Raw genomic sequence first — 19993 nt, 5'->3', positions numbered from 1 at the left:
AACCAATACAAACCAACTCCGCCGTATTGTTGCCGCATTTTGTTTCGACGACGCCGCAGTCTCATATCACGTGACAGCTAGCGCGCCTTTCAGGTTTTCTCATCCAGTAATTTTCAATTGATCAGTGATTCAATACACAGGGCAGACAGGTTAAAGTAATCTCTTGTTCAGGCCTATGATTAACGTCACGCTATGCGCACGTGTATGGTTGATATCCATTTGATACCTCGAAAATTGAGACAATGCAATTTCGAAAAACTGGAGGCTAAACTTTGGTTTCATCATTTCTGTAAATATATACAGGGTGGGCCAAAAGTAGGCTTACAGTTATTTGGCATTGAAGAAGATGTAGCATTGAATGGCCACCACGCTCACCTCACCGCACACCAATGGATTTCTTTTTGGGGGTGTTGTGAAGAACAATATGTATGGGAAGAACCCCAAAACAATAAATTTTACTTTTAGAAACCCTACTTTTTAAAACTGCAAGCCTACTTTTGGCCCACTCTGTAGTGTATATACAACAGGGGTAGGCTAGACGCAGGGCTGCGGAGTCGGACTCGGGACTCGAGTAAGACCACGTAAAACTACCCGAGTCCCGAGTCCGACATGCGCATAAACAAATTTTGAAACTGATAAGGCTCCAATTGTAAAGGCGAAATAGCAAATGGTGGAATAATTTCCAACCATGTATTGCGAGTGAGTAAATGAATTATACAACACCTCTATAAGTGGATTGCTGAATATCCACATTATTTTGGTTACCTAAATTGTTGAATACAGGCTGTAGAGTCAGGGCCGGAGTCGGGTTTATTTTTTTGGCCGGAGACGGACTCGGGTTATTTTTAACCGACTCCGCAGCCTTGCCTAGAAGTCTGACAAACCACATGTGAACCGCAAACAGCCACACGGACAGAAATATGTACACCCTTTCGTCCTAATTTTTACCAATATACATTTGCTCTGCACAGGTAGATTTATTGTAAATATTGATCACTAACAATATTAACGGGCCGTATCAATAGTTATAGGGCTACATTTGGTCGGAGGCACGAGGTAACATTTGAAAAGATACTGGATGGAAATAGCAATGAGTGACATCTTGTTGTTGTTTTTACTTCGCATGTGAACAAAGTAACTTTTTAAAGCCCTTATTTCGTTTAATTTCAATTTTTTAATATTTTGTTAAAAACAAACCATTATACTTAACACTCAAATTTACTATCACAACACGGGGTGATTGCTGGAAAGTTTATTGCATAGTGCACACTTTTGGGCAACAACGGTCACTAGGGATGTCAGATACTTGACATTTAATCCGGTACCCGAAGTTTTCGCGATTTAACATGAATGACGTCATTCTTACGTTTAAAGTATAAAGGAACAAAATAAAATGTTCAAAGATATTTTTTTTCCCAGGGGTGTTGGATGACACATCTTACCTAAAAAATCATATGTTTATTTAGTATTTGATGGCCACCGATAGTACCCTAGTAATGTATCGGACGAGTACCGATATTATCACTTGGTATCGGGTATCGGCTCCGATCTGAAATTAACGGACATGTCTGAAGGTTACAAATATATCTTGATTTTAACTGTCTTTCGACGAAATAGGGTAACACAAATTGTTGTGGAATAATTGCTGAACAATAAAGTGCAAAAATCTGTTTTTCAAAAACGGCACACAAATTGGAAAATAACGTTTGCAACACTAAAAACACATTTGGACAAATTGTAAAAAGATATTGCTGAGTAGATGCATTACGCCATATTATAGACTGTAAACATTTGATTAATATAATAATCTCGCGGTAACACAGAGTACTATACGCGATACAGTTAAATGTTGAACACTTTGTGTGTGGTTACTGCATATTATACAGCCCACAATAACTGGCGGAAACCACAGAATATCCCAAAAGCAGTTTAAAGAGGCGTAATTAAAAAGTCAAATTAGCAGACTGTTATGGGTAACATAATTTTGTAGAACTCATTTTTAGTAAAGCGCATAGTACACACGAAAAACCTTGAAAATCTATACAACCTACGAAAAACATCAGTACATGTAATTCTTATATTAGAGGTATGTCAGTACTCATATGTTACCCCCAACTTGATGAATATAATCAAAAAAACAAAAAAATTAAAATTAGATCACTATAGACATGTTTGGAATATAATTAAAAAATAAAACATTATAAATGCAATTATTAACACAATAACAAAAGGTGGAAAAAAAATGTTTTTTTTGACGGCACTTAAAAAACACACAATTTAGCTGCACAATTCAAGTGAAAGGCTAGTCAAAGATTTTTTAAAAAAACGTAGGGTTTTCAAAGACTTTATAAATCGCAAATCAATTAAAAGACGTTTGAGCAAATCCTGTAGGAGTGTAGGTGCAATCACTACTATTCTATTTTATGAATTTTACTAACGCAATGGTAACCCCGAGTTAAGTTCTTATTCGTTTTGAAACATAGTAAAAAAATAATTTCATATGGAAGCCAAATTTTGAAAAAAAATACCTTCATACGGAGCCAAATTTTTGGAAAAAAATCATTTCATATGGGAGGCAAATTAAAAAAAAATTAACTTCATACGAAGCCATTTTTTTTGGACATTTTTTACTTAAACCCCGCATGTGGTAGTTAAAGCTGCGGGTCCATTACAATCTTGCAAGCTTTTCCCGACAAAAGTGCGCCGAATGCCTCCTCGTATTTCGACATTGCTACGTCATGGGACACCACCAGCTGGGGAAACACCTAAAAATAATATATCGCTATTTTTTTTATTTTTATAGGGTTGGGTAGTTTTTCAAATGGATAGCAATCAACCCGTGAAGCCTTGGGTTATAAATTTACACATGCGCACATAAATGATATATAGTTTATTTTTTGGTTTTACACTCCGCGCCACAATGAAAGAAGGCAAAAAAATAAATCGAAAGTAAATGTTGGCCAAATAACAAAAAATATATGGAAAAAATACCCTTTAAACGTTTTAATGTCATCAGTGGTGCTGCTAAACCAGGTGAGGGGCGTTTTGTTTGTAAAAACCAAAGTTGTTTGTGACATTGTTATTTTTTTTACTAATAAGAAATTACTTAGATGTTTTTGTTTTTTGAGGTTTTGCAATGCGCATTTTACTTAAAATTATATTTGCAATGCGCGTTTTAATTAAAATTATATTTGCAATGCGCGTTTTAATTAAAATAACGTTTTACTTTAATAGCAATAACAGTATTTGGCAAATCGGATAATATTACTTTTTCTTCAAAATACAGCAAGGTCTTTTTGCTGTTCAAGTGCTTAATTATGTTCATTTCAGTAATGTATTTGCTACGTCTCTAAACATCGCACAAAAAAGTCTCGAAGTCCATAAAGAAGTATTGATTCAAGCAAAACCACAAAGGTTGTAAAAGAGATCCAAAAACAACTTTATTCAACAAAAGCAGAATACTATAGTTACGCAAAAAGCATCGTCAGTTCTGCTAATATACTACAAACACAACGAAACACCAAAATTATATGTAAATAAAATAAAATAAAACTATTCAAAAGTTTAAAAAGCCAATAACAGAATCCATAAAGAAGTAGTAACACTTTAACCTTTCAAATATCCCTTTAAAAAAAGTATCGTGATCTTATTCGATGCCAAACATTTATAAAATCATGTGAAAATCAATGGAAAGATATATTCGAAAAGTTTAAAATGCTGCCTACTATTTTATGGGCTTTCATATTTTTACTACGTCTAAGTAAAACCTCATAGAATTATGCCCCAAAATGAATCTCAATCTGGGACATGAAAGATTAAAAACAACAGGTTTTGGTCCGAGGTTCAAAGGCCTTTTATTTAGAAAAAAAACAAAACAAAGAAAACCGACCTTTTTCTCAGCGATGAGCCTCTCGCATTCCTGCCAAGTGTGGAATATCCTTCTCCCGTGCACAGTGCAGATGGTGAGCGACTTAAAGACGATGTTCTGCAAAACGTTATCCACGTGCAGCGGCTGTTTGGGAAGCCCCAGAATCGATACCCGGCCGCCCTTTGCGAAAAAATAAACTCTTTTTTTGAGAACATTTTTGTTTACTGTTTGGATATGATAAGATTAAAAAGGCGACATTATTTAATATTAAATACCTGCTTTGCAAGACTATTGTGCTGTTAGAAAAATCATTGTTTCATTAGGTATACTACCACTTGGCATCGGGTATCGGCTCCGATCCGATATTATCGGACGAGTACCGATACTACCACTTGGCATCGGGTATCGGCTCCGATCCGATATTATCGGACGAGTACCGATACTACCACTTGGCATCGGGTATCGGCTCCGATCCGATATTATCGGACGAGTACCGATACTGCCACTTGGCATCGGGTATCGGCTCCGATCCGATATTATCGGACGAGTACCGATACTACCACTTGGCATCGGGTATCGGCTCCGATCCGATATTATCGGACGAGTACCGATACTACCACTTGGTATCGGGTATCGGCTCCGATCCGATATTATCGGACGAGTACCGATACTACCACTTGGCATCGGGTATCGGCTCCGATCCGATATTATCGGACGAGTACCGATACTACCACTTGGTATCGGGTATCGGCTCCGATCCGATATTATCGGACATCCTCATTTTCAGAGGTAACGTGGAAACGTGTTTTTTAATTAATATGAGTTTTCTTGAAAAAATCACCCCGTTAATATAGTTACACGAAGATTTCAATAAAGTCTCATGGACAATTGAACACCTACAGTACGTAGCCACGCAGACTCGTAATACATATGACCTGAACTTTATACAGAAACACATAGCCGTACATTGAATTTTTAAATATCTCAAAATATACACTGAGAGTCCAGTGTTTCTTAATCAGGTAAATGGTTCACCCCAGGGGAATAAAAATTTTGCAGGGGTGAACCAACCAAAGGGGTTGAATAAGGGTGAACCGTCATAAATGGATGGTAGCTTGCAAAACAACCTAAGTCATTTTGTGCTGTTATATATAGACGAGATAGTTTTATCATATCATGAGACAAGGGTGAATGAAATCTGGAAATAGATGCTAGGGGGGAACTAAACTAAAAAGTTTAAGAAGCACTGCTCTAGTCTATAACAGTCGCTACCTTTCTGAGATACGTGAAGCATCCGTTCAACATCACCGAAGCCCCACTCGCTTCACAAATCCTACCGATTCCGTCACCCCCAGTTCGTGACATCACTTCCGCTTTCACCCCCTCGTTGCCCCCGGCCCCAGAGTCGATCACGTGATCAGCCCCCATTTTCTTGGCGAGCTCGAGACGCGAGGGAAGAATGTCGGCGGCCATAACTTCAGTGGCTCCTGTGGGGATAAATATCAGGAAATTAGAAGATCAACCTATCAATGGAACATGTACACACATATCCACTGTGATCTAGCCCTTCTGAAGCTGTTTTTTGACCAACGATTACGTCTAACGTATAATAAGAAAGCCATTGCAGACTCACCGAATCTGTTGATCTATGATGCAAGCAGGGCAAGCTAGAAAAACAACTAGCCTGCAGTGAGGTTCGAAGTTCGAACCGGTGAGTCTGCCATGGCTTTCGGTATATTAACCAATCCATTGAGATATTTAAACCATAGACCATAATGGCTGGAAAGTGTAGTTAGGGATAGAAACAATATCAAGGCCCTTACAGGAGTGTAGGGACGCCGATACTCCACATTATATTCCGATACCAATACCCGATATTTTGGACAAAAAGTATCGCGATCCGATCTACTACTTGGTATCGGCTCCAAATCGATATTATCGTACATTCCCAGAGGTACCGGAAGCATTTTAATGGTTTCGAATAAATCTTAAGATAATGGCTGGAGGTTGCAGTTAGTCGTAGAACGAATATTAAAGCCCATACAGAAATAGGTACTATTTGGAACGTTTTAAATAACTCTTATTCATTTTTAACATCTGACGAGTGAGCTACGTAGTATGGTATTACCTGTTGGACCAAAACAAGTCAACAACTGCATTCTGATTGTTAAATTGACCTCCTTCTTATTTTATCCAGTTGAACCTTTCATACTATATGAATGTGTAAGTGCGTGTAAGTTGTTCAAAATGTGTGATTGATATAAAGAGAAGGCATAGTACGTTTCGATACGCACTTGTAGTTTCAATTGTACTTCATTTACTGATGGTTATAAAAGTACTTATTGAAACGTCTTTATCAAGATGATGCCAATTAACTCGACCTTTATATTTGAGATACATTATCAAGCTACATTACAGATCCGTGCATAGCGTACCTTTACGTATATAAAAAATGCTGTTTACCCAATGCCTTTGCACATGCGATGGCGAACAGTCCGACCGGTCCGCAACCAATCACAAGCACGTTCTCTCCTCTGACCTCTAACCTTTCAATTGCATTGTGGGCAACTCCCATTGGTTCGAGTAAAACTGCTTCGTTGTCGGAAATGTTGTGTTGCAATTTGTAGCAATATCTGGTTTAAAGATTGTAAGTAAAATCTCTAAAGAATTTTTTTTTTGAAAGATTGTATAGGTAAAATAATTGTATTACTTTTTTTTAATTAGAATTTTTCCAAAAAAATAATATGCCTGAATCCAAATGGCGAAAAACAAACGATTCTGGTTGCACATCAATGATGAGTTCTGTACTTAGTTTAATCTTGACAGAATCTTGTTTTGGCAAACAAAATTTACGCCTCATTTTGACTGAGTTGCTTTCACTAAAAGCATACAAATTTTAAATAAAATATATTTAAACAGCCAAAATTAAAAAATTATATTTTAAGGTTAATATTTTTATATAATAACGATGGGTAAAAGTGTTTATGAAAAAACATTTTGGCACATACTGGAATTTAACAAAGTACTTTTGCTAAAAGTACAATAAAAAAAGCGTATTAATTGAATAAATAAATACATATAAAAACTTCAAGAACGTTTACTTTACTAAAAAGCATAACAACTGTATTAAAGAGAAATTTTAAACCACTATGACTAAAAATTAAAATAAAACTAAAAAAATATTAAAAAACTAAAATCACAAAATGTTTTAGTTATTTAAAAACAAAAACCTTTGTATGTTCAGAGTACATTGTCATTTTCATTGTAGCTTACTTTTCTGAAACGATAGAGAATTCCGAACAACCTCCATGAACTGTGCCTTTGCCGTGTCCATACTGGCTGAGGTTGTTACATATATCGCCTCTTTCATGCTAAATTGGTGGATTGAAATGTAATTTAATCAGTAAAAATGTATTCTTTTAGTAACTGTTAAGTTTATATAAGTGTGGTATAATACCGACAAAACTTTTTTATTTGCTTTTTTTAATTTTACTGTTGTAGGTTGTAGCAGAACTGACAAAATCATGTCTAATTTTTAGACAAATTATGCAGGTCCTAATAGGAATATGCTCCATGCTGTTTCAATTAAGTGTTTTCCTAAATAAATATATAGTAGGCATTACATTTTTTGTTAAAACTTCCTTTTTAACCATGTAGGAGTGGTAAGGTTAGTTATTTGATTTTTGTTTATACCAACAGTTTACAGAGTACTACATTTAGCAGCCATTACATTTTCGGTTTGCTTTACCTCGCACTGATAGCATTTTCCACAGTAAAAATGATTCTCAACAGCAACTCTGTCCCCAACCTTCAAACGATTCACAGCTGGTCCCAATGCTGCAACCACACCAGTTGCTTCATGACCTGCCAATATAAATTGTACATAAATTTTTTGATTGAATTTTGAGTAAAGGGTAAAACTTCTGAATATTATATATTTTTGCCAAAAGAAAACAACACAGCATTACTTTTTTATATAACAAAATAAAACAGCATTTTAACTACAAAATACCTGTTGCATTGTGGCCTAGCAATATAAATTGTACATTTTTAACTAGAATTTTGAGTAAAAGGTAGTGTAAAGTGAACAATTTATATTTCAGCAAAACAACATAAAACAGCATGTATTTAACAGGAATTTCAAATAAAGTTCCTTATAAAGCTTACAAACAAAAAATTGGTAGCAGCATTTCAAAGCAATGATAAAATTGAACTGAAATGGACTAATACAAAACGCAAATTATAGATCTGCAAGAATAAACTTAAAAGTTAAGGTTTCTATTTTAAACTACTTGGCATTCACAACAAAAATAGCTTCATTTTTTGTTCAACAATTAAACATATATACCAGAAAACATACCAGGTGTGAAAGGAAGACTGGCTATCACCTTCGCAGTTTCGTTCCATTTGTACAAGTTGATGTCGGAACCACAAATAGAAACCTAAAAATAAACCGTTGTAGTTTTGTTTAAAACGTTTCCGACGTGTGCTTGATTTATAACTCCGGAACACAACCAGCACTTAGCATCGATATGTTCAAATTACCATTAAAACTGTTTTACTATTAAAACTAGGGGTGTTCGATAATATCTAGGGTGGTATCGATGTCGATTTGGTACCAATTAATATAGCAATTTCAGCCATGATTTGCGATCCAACGCAGCAATTTTTACTTTTAATGGTAAACTTATTGAAACATAGTAAGTTAACAACTGAACTGTATTTCTTAATTTTAAAGCAGTTTTAAATTTTGCTTTACTACATGAAAAAAATATTAACGTTTTAATTTAATTATTTTGCTTGTTAAAGCGTAATGTGGCACCAGATCAGATTGTGATGCTTTTTATCGGAAATACTGGGTATCGGTATCAGGATAATATGTCAATTATTGCATTCCTTAATTAAATTGTTTACTTGGTAATAATTGCAAATATAAAAAATAAAATATTTAAAAAAATAAACGTGATATACTTATGCTAAATATTTGCAAGTGCTGGAGAACTAAAACTACCACACATTTTTCGGGCGCCGGGCTAGAATCCTACTACAGTTATGAAATCAACGCACAAAATTTGAGTTAGGGTGCGAGTTAGCGTTTGGGTGTGGGTGGTTCAAGTATTATTATTTTCTTTATTCAATAATAATACTTGACCCACCCTAACCCAAAAACGCTAACCCGCAACCCAACGCAAATAATGTTTGTTGTTGTAGGATTCTAGACCAGCGCCTTTTTTCGACCTATAGAAGGTATACCAAGTTTCATTAAAAAATATGCACAAATATAGACATATCATTGCATATCTTTCAAATCATTGAGACATATCATTGCATATCTTCAAAATCATAAATATAGACATATCATTGCATATCTTTCAAATCACCCAAATCATTGCATATCTTCTTAGGAAAATTACCGGCGCTGGTCTAGAATCCTACCACAGATCTAAAATCAACGCACAAAATGGTTAGCGTTTGGGTGTGGGTGGGTCAAGTATTATTATATTCCAAATTTAATAATAATACTTGACCTACCTTAACCCAAACGCTAACCTGTACCCTAACCCAAATGGTGTTTCGTTGTGGTAGGATTCTAGACCAGCGCCAAATTACCTTCGTGATTTTAATGAGTACTTCGTCAGAGCAAGGCTTGGGGATCGGCAAAGTAACACTTTCATAACCTTCCTCTTCTGTTCGTTTCACCAGAGCTTTCATCTCTTTTGCCATTTTATAATTAGTTCACTTATTCTTGCAAATAAATTTTCCAGAGCAATAAAAACAAACAAATGTATTTGGGCAATCCCCCTAATACGAGATTAGATTTCAATCAATCATGCGAAACGATTAAAAAAAAAAACAACAAAAAAAAAAAACAAAGCGATTTGTTTAGAGTTTTGCTAAAGTATCCCTTGATTCAGCCATCCAAAAAAAGTTTTTTTTGTGTGCTGCGTAGTTTTTACAAAAACAATAAAAAACTGTTAAATGTGTCAGCTGGCTCCCAAAAAAAGTGTACTGACTAAATGTAACATAATTTCTGTTTCTGTCTACCTGACAAATGCAAATTTTTTGAATTGCGCAGTCCTTAAAAAGTAGCATAATTATCAGCTAATAATAAAATATTTTATTTTATGTAGAGGTCTTCTGTAGACAATAATATATATAAGAAAAAATGTGCATCAAATCATATTAAAACATACTTATGTTTACTAATCATAAGAAATAAGCCCTGCTCTTTTATCGTATTGAATAGTCAAAATATTCTTACTACTGTACACAAACTAGAACGTTAAGAAAGATTTTCCACTGTTTAAATATCAAACAGCAAGGCTAAACATTATAATATCACCACTCACCCAAACAGACCGACAAAAGTATGACAGTACTCGAGTAATCGAGCTTAAAACACAACGCAACGTCTGCGCGAATATCAGCGTTGTCGTGCAAAGGAATAAAGAAACGTGCTTTATTATGAATTATGTAAAATACGCCAAACAAAATATTGTAGTAATTGCTCCAAATCGTGTGTCGTTATAAAACAAGAAGCGTGATTTTGTTTGAATGTCAAAAAGACAAGCAACTATAAAATATCATCCCAACAAAAACAAGACATTGGTTATTTTAGAAAATTGTTGAGAAAACGGTTTGGTTGAAATACGAGGTAAAAAGGAATCGCAAAAGATCTATAGTTTGTTAATTAAAAATAGGAAATAATTGCAAATTTAAACCGATAAATCTGCCATCGGCTGGTTTGGTGTCGACGCTTGGACGCCCTAAATTCGACCGGCACCGTTAGGGCGACACTGTTTGGCACCGGATTTTGTTCCTATTTGGTGTTATTGGAGGGTAATAGGTGAGGTTAGAAAATGGGTTAGGGTTGAAATTACCAGAGGAGTTATTTTTCTACTTAGAGCTGGGGTTTGGGGTTAGTTAAGGTGTTGTTTAGGCCTGATTCTGACCATTTTAGGTCTTATTCCGATGTGTTTAGGCTTTATGCCGATTTAGACGTGATTGCCACTATTAGCTACTGTGTTTTATCTTTTATCTCAACGTCAATGTGTTCTTATCTCGGTCTTATGGCTGGAGTCCACAAAATAAACGCCCTATAGTAAATACAGATTATTTTGTGGTAGGTGTTGTCGATTTGAAGGTCTCACTGTGCTTTTCCGTTTCTACTTTGCTTGAATGAGACTTCTAACTAATACATTAACAACTAGATAGTGGTAGAAAAAATAATTTTCCCTAAGAGTGAATCCATACCAGGACGAAAAGCGGAATATAAAGTTAATCACCACACGAGGTCATAAACATTGCAACTCAGACTTTTTCAAATACATTTAAAACTGGTATGGGATAAATTTGAGTAAGTATACCTGTGTTTTTCAAACTGTATGCATCGGAAAACCAGAGTGCGTGGAGATTTTCTCAATTATTAGGGATGCTTTTTCAACTTGATATTCTTACTATACGTATTACTATAATACCATTTTGATATTTACGTAGTACGTTGCTGCGTAGTGATTGTGATTGTCAATTTTGTTTTGTATGACATTTGCCGTTTTTTTTTTCTTAGTAGTGTGCTATAGGCCTAAAAAGTTTGAGAAAAACTGATGTTTAGACACTACATTTTGTGGCCTGCCACGAAATATATCATTTAATTACTCAGACAAACGGCCCACCGGAAAACTTTACGAATTCCCGCTGGGATAATTCGGCTATAGTTACAACACGGCATCAAAACAGGCAGAAAAGGTCATTTCAGTAGACCGTCTCTAATGGTGCCTAACTTTCTAGCCATCAGTCAACAATGGCCCAGCCAAGTAGCAATGAACTTGTGGTTTTGTATCTTGGCATTAAATCAAGGCCAAATTACAAAGATGTAGCTCTTAGAGGGCCTTGATTTGAAGTGTTGGATTTACAGGAAAGCTTACATTCAGGCAGAATTACCACGATCTATGTTTGCTCGAGCCTAAATTAGCTCTGCAACATAGCAAGTCTTGATTCTATTCAGCTAACCACAGTTTAAAAATTAACCAGTCTTTGTCGCGACACAATGGCCTTTATCGCGATTACAAACGATCAAAACGTAAAACACGAGACACCAGCAGTCGACTCAGCCAGTTTAGGGTGATAAAACTTAAACAAGTGTTTGCACGTATCCAAGTCTTAGATAGCGTGAAAATTGATAAGTTCTTTGAGTATTGGCGGCCTTATGAAACTCCGATGAAGTTTCTCGGAATGTTTTGGGAGTGAATTATTTATCGCCATGTTATTGGAATTTGCTTGGCTGCTGAATTCCGTTTAGTCGGCACAGGTGGATTTGCTTAATACAATAATAAAGCTGACTTTGAGTTCTTAGTGTGAGACAGCGTATGATTTAAGGATATAATAATATAACAGTTAAATTTATTTTATGTAAATACTTGAGTCGCTAATGAAACCATTAATTTAAATGTTTTATAAAACATGAATGGAATCCACTTTTTTGTAAGTACTTTTTCTCGTGACATAGTCACTAATGAGACTAGTACTTTCAGGCTTTTAATTAAGCTATTACTTAAGTCTGCGTTTTTTATGTAGTTTGTATTAAAACAGTTTTATAGGCTTGCCACAAAATTTAGTGAAAACCTGAAGTATTACTTAGATTTGTGATTTGCTTAATTATGATTTTGTACCGTATGTTTTAATTCACTTTCTAATGTACCTGAAATCAGCCTCAAAATGTTGTAAAAATACTTTTAATGTGTACCATGGATGGTTTGTTTCTATTTAAAACGATTGCCTTCAGTAAGGCAACGAAGTGCATTATTTGACCATACATTATGCTTTATTACGTCACTTGTTGTTATTGTTTCGCTTGAACGACAGTAAACGCCACCACTGCATTTACTTTATAAATAACTTAACATTCCAAAGAGGTAGTACTTTCAATTTTCTAATTACCAGATAGAGTTGGGCTTTATGAAGGTTATTTCTTCAGTGAAAACATTGAAATACATCTCGCAGTTAGGCATTAGCAATGCGTTTCGTAACTCTTTTTAATGTAGTAAGTAAATAAGTTTTATAAAGGCAAATTTTCTTTAAAAGTTATCCAAAAAGGAACCAGTTTGATACGATGTTATGGCCACTGTAGTAGCCTGCTAATTTCGTCAGCTATTGTCGCCTATTTATACAGTGACAGTAGAGAACTTTATAGTGTCTAACACCCCCGTCGTTTCACATAAAGTTCATTAATTTTTAACATGGCTTACTGTCTGTTTTTAGTGATGACTATGACCTTGTTAATTTGATCGCGATGACGTCAAGGCTAAACAATAAAGACAACGCAATGAAAAAAAAGGGGTTACAAAACTTTTGAATAATTGTAAGGATTGACGTTCGCGAGTCGTATATACATTTTTGTTCGAACTTTATAAACTTCTTCTTCGTTAATTTGTAGTGAGCTTAAAAAAATCTTCGTTTAGTTTAGAATTTCATCAAAAGGTAGTTTGGAATTGCACCCGACAACATTTAAACTGAACTTTATATTAATTTCAAAAATGTGCCGCGGGCCGTGGTTTGGTGAATATGTCTAAAGTCCATTGATCAAAATAATATGTAAATAAATAGGATAATGGTATTGGTATATGTAATTGTGAATTTCTATTTTTTTAAATTCAGAAACAAAACTGCTTTAAACACCGAAGAGAGAAAAAAACAATAATTCTCGACGATTTTAACCTTTTTCGGCTGACCTACTGGCCTTTCGAAATTTAGATAAAAATTCTGGCCGGTCTAATCACTGCAATTATGCACGACTTCAAAATGTAAATCAATCAGTCTACATTTCCCCTTTTTCAGTATTTTTTTTTTTTTAAATTGCAGATTAGTTTCGTTCAACATATTTCGCTGTTCTTTTGCGATCAAGCACACAGCATCTTGCTTGGGACAATAAAAGCTTCGCCAATGACGTCACCGGGATCTAATGACGTCACAGTCGGTGACGATGACGTATTCGCGTCGGGCGAGGGTGGTTTCCCCTTGCTTCAACCTCTCCAGAAGATAATCGCTCATTTTGAGCAGAAAGTCGCGAAGAGGGCTGCCGCTAAGTCTAAGCTCAGAAAAAGAAGCAAGTCGCACCACAGCGCCTCCAGTGTTGAGAAGCCGGCAACTTCCGCCGGTAGGTTTAAGCGCAAGGTGGCGTACGAGTGCGGCACGTATAGCTTTGACTTGCGCTTGGCTCGCTGGTCGATTGTCGCAGACTTTCAAACCGATAAAGTTAAAGTAAAAAATGAAACATAAATAGAATATTCAGTAAATTTCTCCCAGTATTTTGGCAAACTGACAAAATTGTCGATCTCTCTTTAAAGGCACCGAAGTTGTACTTCTGCTTTATTTTTTAGCTTACAAACAGCAAGAAATTAAGCGGCGTCATTCTTCAAAGAGAGCTCGACAACGTAACGAGGTCAATCGACTCTCTGTTCTGCCAGAAGACGAAATTAAGATGACGCACAGGTTGGGTTCGCTTACTATATTGCTTGAACAAATGAACAACCGTTAGCGTTAGTGCTGTAATGACTCAAGTAAGAGATGTCCGATTATATCGGATCGGAGCCGATACCCGATACCAAGTGGCAGTATCGGTACTCGTCCGATACTTGTGTGTTATTGGTACCGATCTGCTACCTAATTGATATTTAAAATTTTAAAAGACAATTTTTTTCAGAGATTACGTCACAGAGTTGCGTCATAATCATAACATAAGGTCACAAAATTACGTCAAAATGCGACGTAACAAAGATACATCTAAAAGTTGCGTCATTAATTAACACTACATGGTTTGCACACCACACATTATAAAAGTTACATTTCAAAGATGTTATCTGTTCGCAAAAACGCCTTTATACAGTTTGGTCTGCCCAAACTTTCATTTTCCATGGTGCTATGAGGCGTACAGTGCCTCTGATATATAGTTGAAACATAATTGAGATAAAAGTTTTATTTATATATAATTTTGGTGTTTCGTTGTATTGTAGAATCTTAGCAGAACTGACGATGCTATTTGCGTAACTATATAGTATTCTTCTCTTGTTTAATAAAGTTGTTCTGGATCTTTTTTTACAACCTTTGTGGCTTTGCTTGGATCATATTTGAGATTATTTTGCATTACCTACTTAAATAGGCAAAAAATACAGTTTTCGGTTGTGCGTGTTGATGTTAAAATGCAATTTGACAGCTAAAAGTAAGATATTTACAATATTTAAGTTGGGCCATTCATGACGATCAATACCTTTTGGAAGTCAATGATATTATCTTAAATGCAAGACGAAATAATTGTAAAATTTTAATATTGTAAGACCGAGTCACCGACATACTTAGGTAACACTGTGCACGGTTCTTTAATGTAGCTTAATAATGAATTTCAGCGCCAAACGGGCCATCATCATCATATTAACTTGAATATGATACGAGTTCGTAGAAAAACGTCTTAATCAAGATGATGTCGAGTTACTTGATCTTTTTGGCTTTGACAATTAATATTAAGACGGTAAAATACGTTTGTATTTTTGTAAAATTCTGAACAATGTTGAGAAAATCATTAAAACAAAAACGTAGGGTTTAAATGGCGGACATAGGCTCCAATCACTCAACAAGCTTTTATTTTGTATTTTTTTGAAGGTCGCGGGCTTGGGGGAGTTCAGATCGCGGCTCATTGTCTCCGGACGCGATCTCATTGTCGTCGGAGCCTCCCCTGAGGGAAGTCAACCAATCAAACTTGGACACGTCATCGCTGCACAACATGGGATTCAATTCTGGTAGAAGCTCGTCATGTTTTACGGTTTCCTACAATATGGATATATACGCGTGTCATTATGTGTTTGGACTAGGTTACACATTTTTACCTGTCGATTTAAGCTAGGAGTAACTTTTGTGAATATTTAGACTGTTTAATAAAAAAACAGGGCAAAGCATGAATCATTTCATAAAGTTAACAGTTTATTTTAAGTAATATTTTATTATGAGTGAGTTTTAACTATGGAAGTAGTTTCGACGTAAGAATTGTTTTCATATTGTATTTTTTAAACAGCAAGGTTTTTCACACTTAAAATTGTTTTAGCTTATCCTGTTTTGTCGTGAGTTTATTTAAACTGTGTCAAAAATATGTTAGGCCTGGCGGTTAATTCACTTAACTGAAAATTGATTTTTAGAGAGGTGCCGCAAAGTTTAAGAAAGTTTTTTTTAAGTAAAAATAAAAAGTAATTTTTTTCGATTATTTGTGATATCTTGGTGAAAAAATGCGTTTAAATCCGTAAAATGAGTTACTGAAATTCACGAAAAAATCACTGTTTTCAACCGCACTTTGTCTGTAACGCATCCCGGTAAAAAATTCGCTTTAGTGCACCAAGAACATTTCTCCCGTCCGAACCTTGACCAAACACTCCAAACAAAAGGCGCCGGCAAACACAAACATCCTCCCCAAATTTCTAGCGCGTGCCCTCATTTCACGCCAAACCCTCCAAAAAAAAAAAATTTTTTTTGGTTTAAATATTTGTGATATTTGGTGAAGAAACTGGTTTAGGTCGTAGAATGAGTGATTTGAATTTACTTAAATTACCGCCCATATTGGCCGTAACGCATTTCAGCAAAAAATTCGCTTTGGAGCACCAAGAACATTTCTCCCGTCCGAACCTTGAAAAAAATTTTTTTGGTTTTAAATATTTTTGATATATTGGTGAAAAAACGGGTTTAGGTTGCAAAATAAGTGATCGAAATTCACGGCAAAAATCACTGGTTCCAACCGCGCATTGGCCGTAACGCATTAAAAAAAATCCATTTAAGCGCAGAGAAAAAAAATCGTTCCAAAACACTCCAAACAAAAGGCAGACAACAAAACACAAACAATCTCTCCCCAAGTTGCCCTCATTTCACGCCAAACCCTGAAAAAAACTCAACAAACCTCGTGCTGGTTTAAAGATCAGCTCAGAGCGAACGTGCGCGCTCGGCCGTGACCACGCGTTGCGCCTCGATGCGCTCGAGTGACCACGCCTGACCCAGGGCTTTCTCCTCTGAAACTGGAGCTGGACGAGTGAGTGTGATTTTGAGCTTGGAGTAAACGTTTCTTAGCTCGTTTTTTTGTCGCTTGTCAGCTGGGCTGCCCTTGGGAAGACAGCAGGGTTGAATTTCGCGCAAATTGCCCACCCGAATTGCGCTATTTTGTAGATGATTCGGCGCTGTTTTTTGAGACTTCTGTGAGTGTTTTTTTTTTACTTTTTTTGTTACCGGGTTGTTTGCAGGCCAGGTGCGCAGTTTAACTGTTGTCAAGCATTTGAGGTGTTTGTTTGAGTAAATAATTGTAACTAAATTTATAGAAAGGGTAGCTTGATATTAAATTGCAAAGCCCAAAAGGACGTAAATCAAAGCAATTGCGTCCCACATTTTTATAAGCGAGGCATTGATTTACTTCTCAGTCACTTTACCTGAATATGATACAAGTTCGTATCGAAACGTCTTAATCAAGATGATGTCGATCTACTCAACCTTTTTAGCTTTGCGATTTATCATTAAGCTGTATTACAGATCCGCGCGTAGTGTACTTAAATATAGAAAGGGTTGTGTTTTGTTCTAGACCCGAAATATAGGATAAGTTAGCAATAAATTAGTCTTAAGACCAGGCCCTGATTCGTTTATATCGCCCAGACATTACATCGCGTTGATTTGCTATTAGTAGACCCACGGCGTGGTACAAAGTAACATGTTTAATCAGGCTTTAGCATTACAACTGTACTAAAGAGAGTTCGTTGTTTCGCTAATCACGTTTCAACAAACAGTAATACAGGACGTATAACTTTAGAGCAGGGGTGTCCAACATGAGGCACGCTTGGCAACTTGGCACGCGACCTAATAAAAAATGGCACGCAAGCCCCCCAAAAATACACCAATTGCCCAAAAAGCTAAATTTGTTATACAGCCAATTGTCATTGTTTATTCACAATACAAAACATCCCAGCAATTACGACAACAAACAATTACTTCTGATATTATATCATTATACTGTTTTATTTTTTGTATAGAAAGCGTTTTTAGTATTAGAAAACAATAGTTGCTAAACTTTGGCACGGAAAGAAGTTATAAGATAAAAATTGGCACGCCGGTATGTTTGAGTTGGACACCCCTGCTTTAGAGAAAGGTTGAGCACTCCCAATTTCTTTGCTTCGTCAGGAGTTTGTGTCTTGGCTACGATTTTGCAGAGTCGCTGTGTTCGGAAATATATTAATTTAATCTTTAGGAAAACATTTTATTACGCCTATAGCATTTGGATACTAGCACAAACCCAAGCGTATTACAGAAACCTATTTCGTACGCGAAACGTATTTTCCATCCTTACGTTAATTTATTGGACATTTAAAATGTTGCAATTTCTTGCCAGGATTTTTTCGGGTTGGTAACAGATTTTCATCCAGGGATTCATGTCGTTGCTAAATGTGCCACTTGTTAAATATATATATATGTTTTAGTTCTGAATGTGATCTGATAAGTTCTTAAAAACAATGATCTACTGCTATGAGTGCTATAATATGAACAGAACTGCTATTGAACCTGTAACATTGTGAACACATTTTAACGTGGGCGTTAAGGTTTTTATCATTTCCCTGAAAGCCTTAAATCTGTACACGTGGACGAAATGATAAACTCGCGTACAGCCTGCCAGTTACGCTATATTCAGCTGTACAGCAGCAGCGCTATGGCCAAATCTCTTATACTGTGTGTGTAATACGCGCCCATAAGCGACTGTAAACATACCAGGGCGTGTGCCGAGACTAAAGCGATAAGATAAGACCAAGGGGCACAAAATATCGGCTCTCCGGGAAGTCAAGAATAGCGAAATATACGAAAAGCAAGGTTTTTTGAGGATAATGGTTCGAGGTTGTAGAAAGACGTAGTAAGAATATCAGAGCCCATACAGAAGTAGGTATCATTTTGAACGTTATGAATATCTCTTTATTAAAGTGCTTCCTACTTCTGTATGGGCTTTGATATTCTCACTAGATTTTAACTTAATTATTTAACAAAAGAGTTAACGACACAAAAATTATCACAACCCCTGGTTTAAAATCTTTATTCTCCTATGTGAAGCTTGCAACGACCTTTAGTGTAGTTGTAAAATATGCTAAAGGTTTTTACCAAAGCGAGTGTCCTTCCACTATGTTGACTATGAAATATTTCCACTATGAAGATTTATTCGAAACGTTCAAAATGCTACCTTCTTCTGCATGGGCTCTGATATTCTTACAAGGTCTTTATTGGTTCGCGCGAACGGCCATTGATTAAACGGGCGATTATCGCCTGCTAGCCTTAGGCACAAAAGGCGGTTTCAATTTATCTCGCGTCCCGTTTTATTTCGCTTCGAAACTTTTACGAGTCCGCAATTCTGAAGTTGTCAAAACACGATTTGCAGGAATGCACCAGAGAGATTTGCTTGTAGATTGATTTTGGTCACAAGCGGAGACCATTCTACGGGATTTAAATGTTGTGTATTTAAACTGAAAGGCTAGTTTTTGCGCCTAGTTTCACAGTTGAAGAGTTTAGTTTATGTGTATTGCTGGTAACAGTGAAACGTTTATACTTTGTTGTACAATAACTCTGTTCTGGCTCTTTAGAAATCATTCTTTTGGTCAACGATAACGGCACACGTATCATAGTACTATCAACGCTGGTAAAGTTAGAAAGCCAGTGAAACAGGCGTTTGCTTCAAGTTAAAAACAGTCTTTAGTTTAGATATAGAAGGAATGCTAAAGCCCATTAGTAGTAGGTAGCATATTGTGAACGAATAAATCATAAGATAATGTATGGGGGTTTACTTAGATGTACAATGTATATCAAAGCCCAAACAGAAGTAGGTAGAGCATTTTTTGAACGTTACAAATAATACTTTAACTACAACATCCGGCCATTATATTCCAAAGTATTTAGATTTAAATAGTTTAAATATGAGTGTTAACCAGGGTAACGCCGTTTCTATGGTACACACCACTGTGTAAACGGCATAGAGCAAGTGTGGCCTACTCCACTGGCCAACGACATTCGCCCAGTCAGCGACTGAAATAGATCAATCGTCTGTCAGTGCTGTCTCGGCCCTGACAGCTTGCTTTA

At 36.0% G+C, this 19993-nt stretch overlaps 1 protein-coding gene across 1 annotated transcript; it reads right to left on the bottom strand.

Annotated features, from left to right (window-relative positions):
- Positions 1–2107: 2107 nt before the first annotated feature.
- On the bottom strand, positions 2108–9594 carry LOC146131846 (uncharacterized). The gene is made up of 8 exons (XM_083397320.1): positions 9479–9594; positions 8229–8310; positions 7617–7732; positions 7142–7239; positions 6332–6501; positions 5141–5355; positions 3890–4048; positions 2108–2765 (listed from the first exon to the last, which is right to left on the bottom strand). The coding sequence occupies exons 1-8, from the start codon at positions 9590–9592 to the stop codon at positions 2652–2654; spliced, it is 1068 nt and encodes a 355-aa protein (XP_083253446.1). The 5' UTR covers positions 9593–9594; the 3' UTR covers positions 2108–2651.
- Positions 9595–19993: the final 10399 nt, after the last annotated feature.

This window comes from Ascidiella aspersa, chromosome 9, assembly GCF_963924565.1.
Source record: "Ascidiella aspersa chromosome 9, kaAscAspe10.2, whole genome shotgun sequence".
NCBI lineage: Eukaryota > Metazoa > Chordata > Ascidiacea > Phlebobranchia > Ascidiidae > Ascidiella > Ascidiella aspersa.
The sequence above is the reverse complement of the archived record's forward strand: the minus strand, read 5'-3'. Positions and strand labels throughout refer to the sequence as shown.